Source organism: Passer domesticus, chromosome Z (assembly GCF_036417665.1).
Source record: "Passer domesticus isolate bPasDom1 chromosome Z, bPasDom1.hap1, whole genome shotgun sequence".
NCBI classification, from domain to species: Eukaryota; Metazoa; Chordata; class Aves; order Passeriformes; family Passeridae; genus Passer; species Passer domesticus.
The window spans coordinates 58,036,698-58,046,401 of NC_087512.1; the positions used below are offsets into that span (position 1 = coordinate 58,036,698).

The following is a 9,704-nucleotide window of genomic DNA, read 5'->3' on the forward strand; positions in this document are numbered from 1 at the left end:
TGGTTTTGCACTACGGTGGTTAATTTCAAATTAATTAATGTTGAGTAGAAGTCTCTTGCTGAAAGGAGCCTACCAATTCAATGTAACATTATAAACAGGAAAAAAGTCTTACTACTCTAAAGTAATTTAATATAAATTATGATAACTATTCTGCAGTCATTGTACAGGTATTTGGTATGATTTTTTTAAAAATCAAAGTAAAGTCATATTATTTATTTTATAGCTATGAAGTGCTACAATGACCAGAGAAAAAAAACAAAATAATGAGTTTATTCTGGTAGTTCATTCCCCATTCCTCTCACTGTAGTACATGTGTCTTATATGTGCAAGCAAATAAGAACATTGCTTAGTTGTGGAAACTGAGCTTTGATACCAGAGAGAAGTATGCTAAGAAAGTAAATTTATTACATAGTCTAATGACATTCCATCCACACTGGTGATAAGTAGCAGGTGGTTTTTCGTGCTGACTGATACAAATGCATTAACTTACCAGTTCATCAGCTCCAAAGAATATGAAGTAGGCAGCAGAATTGTCCTGAATGAGGCACTATAAATATGATCTTCTTCTGTTCGAGTGTTAAATTGTATCCTGCTGTGTATTGCAGCACTGGGGCAATGTGAAATCTGCTGGAACTGTTTACAATTTCTGCAAGGCAGATTGGTGTACTGGCTTTGCAGAAATATAAAAAAAAAAAGCTCTTGGTTTTATGGACTTCCTTGTTTTTTCACGTGAGGAACGTAAAAGCAAATATCTTTCTCATTGAAAGAGAGGGTGTTTGACTGAGAGGTGCAGTCTGATAGGCTAAATATAAAACTAATTGCGGACTCCTCTTGGAGCATGGTGGGTATTTGACAGACACAACGTTGTCTCTGAAGGTCCTGGGCCTTTCTTTGAGGAAAAAAACCCCTCCACTTGGGAGCACATGTTCCTGCTCTGGATGGGCCTGCGTTCCCTCCCAGCTGCTGCACCAGACTTCAGCTGCAGTGCAAGTCATTGCTTGGCAATTTTAGCATACCATCATCACCAGTCAATGATTTGGCTATTCTTGGGTTGACTTTCATTATCTAGTTAGCAAGTGTTTGGGAACACTTTTTAACCTAATACGGATAAACTGTTACTTAGACTGGAATTATTATAAAAGTAATACATATGTCAGTGTTTGGGAATACTGTAGGAGCACTCTTAATAACAAATAGGAGCAGACCCTGATGGTAGTGTCAGGGTGGAAGGCAAGGCTGGAAAGGGAGTAGTGAACTCTAAAGATTTAACCTGTATTTTAGTTTCTGACTGCTACCTGGATTTGCATCCTACTTGGGTGTTACAAGGAAAGCTATGTCAATATTCATGTGGCGTTTTTGAATTTATACATTTTTAACAGATTGCCATATATTTCTTCTTCGGTTTACAGGACACTGTTAGGCCACTGAAGAGAGAATGAATCCATTCATATATTGATAAAAAACTTTTTGTTTACTCTTGGTGGTATTTTTTTCCTGAAATAAGATGATATGTTGAAAATAAAACTGTTTTTTAATTTAATAGTAGTATCGTTTTGGTGGAGATAACGTATACCTGAACAACGCTTTTTTTCTTTTAAGTGTTCATGCGTTGCCAATTAAGCCGATTACAAAAAGGACATGCAACAGATGAGTGGTTTCAGCTCAGTTCCTATGTACCATTAAAGGGTATTGAGCCAGGATCTTTGCGTGTTCGAGCGCGGTATTCCATGGAGAAGATCATGCCAGAAGAAGAGTACAACGAGTTTAAAGAGGTATGAACTTAACCATCCATTATTTATATGTCAAAACTAATACTTTTCCTTGGTTGAGAGGGATCTCAGTAACACTGGTTGATGTAAATCAAATAATATTTATAGGTAACAGCTACAAATAAATAAATAAATATAAAATACAATTTTTTTCCAAAACTGTTATACTGTTATATGGAAGGAGAAGCTCTGAATATTTTAAAATTGTTTTTCTTTCAGCTTATACTCCAGAAAGAACTTCATGTGGTCTATGCCTTATCACATGTTTGTGGACAGGATAGGACACTGTTGGCTGGCATTTTACTGAAGATTTTTCTCCATGAAAAGCTTGAGTCCTTGTTGTTACGAACACTAAATGACAGGGAGATAAGTATGGAAGGTACTGCACTAAATCCCACAAAAGTTTACTGGAATTCTGGACAGGTGGGGAGAAAATGGTTCTGGTGCTATCTTTTTTTTCTCCTCCTTTAGTTGCAGCTTATGTTACAGAGTAACCATGTTCTTCCTCTCTTTTTGATGTCTCCTTTTTTCAGTTTTTCTCTTTCCAATTTCTTTTTTCAGATGAAGCTACTACCTTGTTCCGTGCCACCACTTTAGCAAGCACACTTATGGAGCAGTATATGAAAGCCACAGCAACAAGTTTTGTTCATCATGCGCTGAAAGACTCCATATTAAAGATCATGGAGAGCAAGCAGTCCTGTGAGGTGATACCTTAAACTGTGTTTTTAAACATTTTCGTTTGTTGACACAGTAATCCATTGGTTTTCAACTGTTATGTTTACATTAAACATTAGTTGTAGAGATATTTAATAATTTTTTAGAATGAGACATTTTTACATCAGAAATACAGGAACTGAATTCATTAAGAGATGTTTTTATATTTTTTCCTGGATTTTGGCTTCAAACATTATTCATAGTGGAACTTACTAAGTTTTATAATCAAGTTTTTTTAAATTATTTAACAGGCATTCTGCAGCTCTTACTGAGTGTCCTAATCTAGGTAACTTGTTGAGCTCAAAATATTGTAGAAATCAAGATCTGAACTTCTGTTTTAATTGTAAAATTCCATATTAAATGGTTGTTACTGATCTTGGTACTCTTTCTAAAATTACCCTCGTATCTCCTGTGTTTCACTTTAACTTCATTGTGGAAAAGATGGGAGTCATCAGAAATTTGGATTGAGAGAGACAAAAAGTCACTCGGGTGAAAAAATGGTGAATATCCAAGCTGATAAAAGCCACATATGTATATTAGAACTTAAAACTGTTGCTTCGTGTTCCCTGACAAGTTACTGAAACATGACTGAGTTCTGTAAGAGACTTGTACAGCACCAGAATATTTCATTTGCTTTGAAACAGTACTCAATGTGTAATATTCAAAAACTATATATATAGATGTAGTTCTAGATGGAAGAATAAACATATTCTTTTTTTGTTTTAGTTAAATCCCTCGAAGTTAGAAAAAAATGAAGATGTAAACACTAACTTGGCACATCTACTCAGTATACTTTCAGAATTGGTGGAGAAGATATTCATGGCTGCAGAGATACTGCCCCCGTAAGTTTGCACTTTTCTGTTCTGATTTGTATTTGAAAATTTGTGTTTCCATGAATAACACTGCACATTAAAATTATGTTCTTAGTGATTTATCTTAGTGTTGCTGTATAGACACAGAGAAAAATAGATAGGGGGAAAATAACACTTCTGGCAATTTATCTTAATAGTGTTTTACAAAAGCCTCTGGCTGGCACATTTGGTTTTCTTTTAAAGGAGAAGATACTTGACTTGAGATCAGGGACAAAATAGTAATAAAATAATTAATCTCATATTTTTACAAAAAGGTAGAAGTCAATGGTAGTTAGCAGACAATGACGTGTATTTGTCAGTCTTTCTCCTCTGAGAAAGACATGGAATTATTAACAGCATATTAAAAATACAGATAGGTAGTAATAGTGATACCATTCTATGCCTGGTTTTGTCTGCTAGGGAAATGCAGAGGCTATTTTTTCCCTGCTTCTTTTAATTGATAAAGTAACTTGTTTTCATACCTCAGATTTGAATAATCTAATAATAAGTGGATAGTATAGAGTTTCCTTTCATAGCTTTTAAAGTATATGAAACCCTCAATTTTCAGTCATTGGAGTAGCATGGAATTTTCTTTTGTGTTAGTGCTGGCAAGGTTAGCATTGAAAATTGCAGTCCTTTTAAGTATATGATGCAGTGATCAACATTTTCTGCAATACACCACAAATGTCCTTTTATTTATATTTTTTTAATGGGAGAGAACTGTTGCTGTGGTGCTTAACTTTCTTTTTTGACTTTTTTCACTTTTTTTTTGTGTGTGTCATGTATGGTAAGAAAGCTTTTGTTTAGTTAAGAAACACAAAGAAAAATCAACCATCAAAGTGGTCTTTTTTCAAAAAGGGAATACTACTTAAGTAAACAGTTAAAAATATTTAATGCACATCTGAATGATCACAGAATTGCACAGATTAGTTTTGCTTTGTAATTTATAAATTTACTTTTTAAAACAACTTATTTTAAAATAGAATTCTTATAAATTTGTTGACTTTAACTAAGAGTTAATTGATAATTTAAAGATTTGTCTAAGTTATTAATATAAAGTTGATAATAGTTCTGCATCAAGTAGGAGGTTGATCTAGGTCCCTTCTGACCAGCTTTTTTGATTCTTTAAGTTTAATGGAATGAGTAATTGGCTACTATTTCTGCAGGACATTGAGATATATTTATGGTTGCCTACAGAAGTCTGTTCAAAACAAATGGCCAGCTAATACTACCATGAGAACCAGGGTTGTTAGGTAAGTTACTTGTCAACCTTATTCTGGAAATATTTATTTGAAGCCTTGTTGGAGACATACTTCAGTGTGCTTGTCTATGTTTCTTTCAGTGACAAAACTGTGTGAACTTATACAGGTTGCTGCAGTGTTTTAAGATATTTATGATGATGACGCACAATGTCCCAGTTAAAGACTGAGCTTGCTGGATTCTTGGTCTTGTTCTTAAGAGCCTTGTGAGAATAAAATGATGTAGTGTAGAGGTCAGTATAGCTTTACTTAATGGTTCTAACTTTGAATTTACAATACTGCAGCCCAATTACGTTTAAATAATCTGGAGCTCCTCTGAAAGTGCTGCTGGAGGTTACAGAACTTGGCTCTTCTGAACTCACACCAGCCACCAAAACTCCAACCTACATTATTAGACCAGCACAATACAAAACTATCTCTCTGTTCATTGCCAGGGCAGGTCAGACAAAAACATTTGGCAAAGCTGTGATCTTGACACTTTTCTAAATGTGGCAGGGATTTTAAGTGATTCAGAGCCTCAGCTTTCCTTTTTGTGGTGTCAGGCAGTTGTATGGTTAGCAGAGGTTAATCTCCCATGGAGGATCTTTCAGAGTATTTGTCTTTGGCTTGTATTTATCATTTTGACACCAGAAGCCTTACGTGTTTCATACTGTGATGCAGCATTGCCTTCAAATGGACATTGCTCCGACTTGAGAGCTCCTTTTACTCTGAGGGGCTAAGCTGCTGGAAGGCTGTAAAGGTTAGTAGTGAATTCCATATCTCTGGCTGTTCCTCCCTAGCTCCAATCTCTGGCTGTTCCTCCCCAGCTCCAAAGAGGACCATGTGGCATTCCATAGTGAACACACAGCTCACTTTCAGAGTTTTCCCAGTGTCTCCACTGGATGCTAAAAATATTTTATCACTTGCTTTTGTGGTGTTCCATTTTCACAAGTGGATACTAGAGATTTCTCTTTGGAGTGCAGTTTCACAGCCTTCAGTGATGTTTTTTACCTTCCATTGCGCTATTTTTGGTTTAAGAATGATTCAGTATTCAGAGCCACATGGGCAGTTTTTGATATCTGTGTATCTTCTCTATTGTATCAGTCATAATATGCTACCATTTCTCTCTGGTTTGAACCTCCCATATAGATATTTGCTCATTCCTAGTTTAGGCAGGTTGACAAAGGTAAGGAATATCAGATCTTCTCTACCAGCAGGGTCTCTGCTAGATGTGTACCTTGTTGGCCTTTGAATTTGGACACTTTTAAAAGAGTGACTGGTGTATGTGCCAAAACTTCAAAATTAATGACTGACCTGTAGCTTTGAATTCTCACCACAAAAAGTATTTTAGCTTAACCTCTGACCAAGGACTGTTTTCTTACCAGCCCATAACTTGTGTTTCTTAGAAATAAGATAGAACTGTATAACAGCATACTAGATATCTTGGACTTACAGAAGGTGGATCAACCTCACTACTATTTGTCACTTCAAAGAAATGTGGACATTTCCCTACCTGTGTACTTTACAACAGGCAAGGTTCCCTTCCTCCTTTTATTACAAATCAGGCTCTGGTATTGCTGTGGTGAAATCCAGCCTACTGGTGGTGTCCAAGGACAAAATTACAGATATTTGAGATTGGTCTGTATTTCACTTCATTATACAGCAGTTAGCTGGAGTTGAAGTTAACCTGAGTGATGATTTTTACGTCTGGTATTAACAGGAAAGTAGATTTTTCTCATGCTGCTGAAGCCTGTTCTGAGTTCCTGTTGAATTAATTCCTAGTTCTGCAGTCAGAACAGAGCACTCTTTACCCAATTTTTAAAATGGCAGCAGTTCTTTCATGGTGGAAAGCAGCAGATCCTTCATTTTTCTACTGAAGTGTAGATCATCAGGATAATGGATAGGCTGAAGCTGACCTAAAGGTGTGTTCTACCAAGAGAGATCTTTTTGCTCATCCACTCCTGTGCTCCAGCTTAGAGTGGCTTGGGGAAGTGGCTGGCTGTGAGATGGATGACTTGCAGTAGCAGACAGTGGAGAAATTTTTGGGAGGTCAGAGACCAAGGGTGGCTCCTTTTTGAGACAAGCATGGTCTGGGATGGACTTATTACTTGGCAATTAATTTCTTCCTACATGATTTCAACAGTTTGTTCACCTTTATTGGGAAATCAATGTGCCTCTCCTTTCAGATTTCATTACAGTTCATAGAATCGTAGCATGATGATCTTGATTTATATTTTTACAGAGCACAGGCCAGTTTCTTGGTGTTTGTCTCAACAAGATCTCACATTAACTTTATTGCTGAAAGACTACACAATTTTACTTGCATTTTCTAATGGTTTTGAACAAAATACAATTTTATTTCATTTCAGTGGCTTTGTTTTTCTTCGACTGATTTGTCCTGCTATCCTGAACCCAAGGATGTTTAATATCATCTCAGGTGACTATGTGCTTCAGATCAAATCTATACTTTATGCAGCAGGAGACATGAAATCACTATAGTATTTAATGTAGCAAAATAGGAAGTTTTTTTGAATGCTGTGTTTCAAGTCATCCATGTCATTTGGCTAACTTCTTCTTCGGGTATATGCTTTTTACCCCCAACAGCTTGATTGTGGATATCCCCAATATAATTTTAAAGTCAAAAAAACCATTGATTGTGATATCTAATAATAACATTTTGAGTCAAGTCTAGCATTGTTTAATGTATTTTAGCACTGTGAAAAATGTAATTATGGGATCTTCAGACATCACTTTCATTGCAGAATACAGTGCAATGCCAGAGTTAATAGCTGAATGCAGTGGTATCTCTGAAATGTACAAGATTTATAAAGTTGGTATGGGTGTCTGCAGAGCTTGGAATACATCTGTGCACCTAGAAAATTTTTCTTAACAATTTGTTTGAATGTCCTGCTTAGATGGCTTCCAGCTATTAAGAGCTGTGTTTTGACTTATTAAATACAGTTGATCTTAGATATAGAATCTTAAAGATGAGAGAGGGATGGCGTTCAGAAAGGCTGAAAAATTGGAAATGTAGGAGAAAATTAAAAAATTTGGTTCAGAAGAGCTTTTTTTGTTATTCAAAGACAGTTTTTAAGACAATGTAGCTTGTTTTCTGTCTTCAGTCTTTAAACTACTAAAGAGAAGGACTGTGTCAAAGTTCCTTTCTCTCACACAGTAATAATTTCTGTACATGTTTTGGAGAGAGCATTTGAGAAACATTGCCTGAAACCAAGTGATAATTTCTTTGGCATTTTATTATCTTTGGGTACTTTGCAAGTTAGGTACCCTCCACTGTGACTGCAGGTGTAAAAATCTACTTAAAAATTTGAGTAATGCCTTTTGAGTTTGTCCATTACAATCCTGCTGAGTTACCTCAAGCTAGTATTCTTGACTACTGTTAAGGGAAACTTACAGACTATATAACCCTAAAACTCTGTCAGTGGAATGTTTTCAACCAGGTAATTTACTTTAACTGGAGAGAAAAGTAATTTTCTAGGTAACATCACTTTTCCTTGAAAAAGGAAGTTCTAACTGACTTCAGTGATTAATGTGAAGTGTTTATAGTCACAGTCATTACAGACTGGAGTTTCGTGGAAATACGGGCTATGGTTGCATGTAACATTCACTTTGTTTTCCTGCTGCCAGTAACTTAAATAACTTGTCAGTGCCCACTTATGTGGGTATAAGCAGGTAAACTTTCTTTTTTTTTTCCTTTCATTTCAAAGGTAAAATGTTTTAACAAGTAATCTTCGTTTCAACAAAAATCCTCAAGTTTTGAGCAAATTATTACATTTCACCTAACTCCTAGTAACACTTACTTATTTTGTTGTCTTGTTCTGTGTGCTACTTTTACAGAAAATAAGATGATCAGAATTAACATGGCTTTTGGCATTTACAAAAGCAATATATTTTACTTTATGAAGTGACATCTTTCACATGCAGTTGTTTTATACTTAAAAAATCAATAAAATGTGAATGGGAAAAGGATTTATTTTCATGTGACTGCTGTTAATTTTAAATGTAATGGCCAGTGACTCTCTACTTTGCATTCCTGCCAGATTCTCCTTCCGCCACTGCTGCAAGAACACTGACGCTGGTCGCCAAGTCTGTGCAGAATTTAGCAAATCTGGTTGAATTTGGAGCTAAGGTGAATATAATTCTACATACAGAGAACAACCTACAGAGAACTGTGCTTCCAGTACACCTTTCCTATGTTCCTGTTCAATGCATGCAAAAAATGTGTTGTTATTTTCTCATGCAGAACCTATGACTTTCTCTTCCTCCACTTTGACCCTTGCATTTATCACTTGTTAGATTGGTGTTTTCTGTGGTAGAGCACTTCAAAGCTCTCTTGTTTGTACTGTCATACTGTTAGACATAATGAAAGCAGTAAGTCAGGTGTTACTTATTGCACTAATAAGCCCAAGCTTTCAGTAAAGTTTCTATTAAAACACGAAGACAATGCCAGCAGTGACTGGTCTCAATTTCCAGGCTGAAACATTGCTAAAAATACATCTGTTGATTTAAGCATAATTAACATGCCTTCAGGCTGATGTGAGAAGGTTGTTTCTCTGACACACAGAACTTTGAATGTAAGAGTTAATGACAAAACAGGAAAGAAGGCACTTGTTTCTGATGATACCTCTGAACACAGAGCATCTGTTCACTGCCGGTAGGTATTTAGAGATGCTCGCCTTGATGCAAATTTGTATCTGTATGCATGTGTAAGAAAAATCCTGAATCACAGGCTATCTTCTGAATAAAAGTAAACCAAATTCTGCAGTCTTTTGACTGCCTGCACACCAGACATTAGAAGTGCACTTGAAAAAAAGATAGCATTACTTCCATTTACATACTTGTTTTGCAGTGTTATTTGCTTGACTGCATTGTGTTCACCTCAGATGTGACAATTATCTTGGCAATGATTTGTTAATGAATACTTTTAAAAATTATTAGGAGCCATATATGGAAGGAGTAAATCCATTCATCAAGAGCAACAAACATCGCATGATCATGTTTTTGGATGAGCTTGGGGTAAGTGCTTAAAAAATATTTGCTGAAGTTACATGGCAGAATTGTAAATTAAAATTTTTTACACCTCTTATTAACTAGATCAGCAATGAATCAGCTGC

At 35.8% G+C, this 9,704-nt stretch overlaps 1 protein-coding gene across 5 annotated transcripts in view; it reads left to right on the forward strand.

The window, feature by feature from the left end:
- Window positions 1-9,704, forward strand: part of RASA1 (RAS p21 protein activator 1) — a 46,694-nt gene that overhangs the window by 34,249 nt on the left and 2,741 nt on the right. For 2 of the 5 annotated variants that reach the window (XM_064404423.1, XM_064404424.1), the window contains 8 exons: window positions 1,600-1,772; window positions 1,989-2,148; window positions 2,331-2,473; window positions 3,210-3,325; window positions 4,501-4,587; window positions 6,942-7,009; window positions 8,631-8,719; window positions 9,529-9,606. In XM_064404423.1, the coding sequence (XP_064260493.1) occupies window positions 1,600-1,772; window positions 1,989-2,148; window positions 2,331-2,473; window positions 3,210-3,325; window positions 4,501-4,587; window positions 6,942-7,009; window positions 8,631-8,719; window positions 9,529-9,606 (914 nt within the window). Of the gene's footprint in view, window positions 1-1,599; window positions 1,773-1,988; window positions 2,149-2,330; window positions 2,474-3,209; window positions 3,326-4,500; window positions 4,588-4,676; window positions 4,827-5,253; window positions 5,333-6,941; window positions 7,010-8,630; window positions 8,720-9,528; window positions 9,607-9,704 lie in introns of those variants that run through there. The other 3 variants (XR_010353264.1, XR_010353266.1, XR_010353265.1) reach the window with 3 other exon arrangements.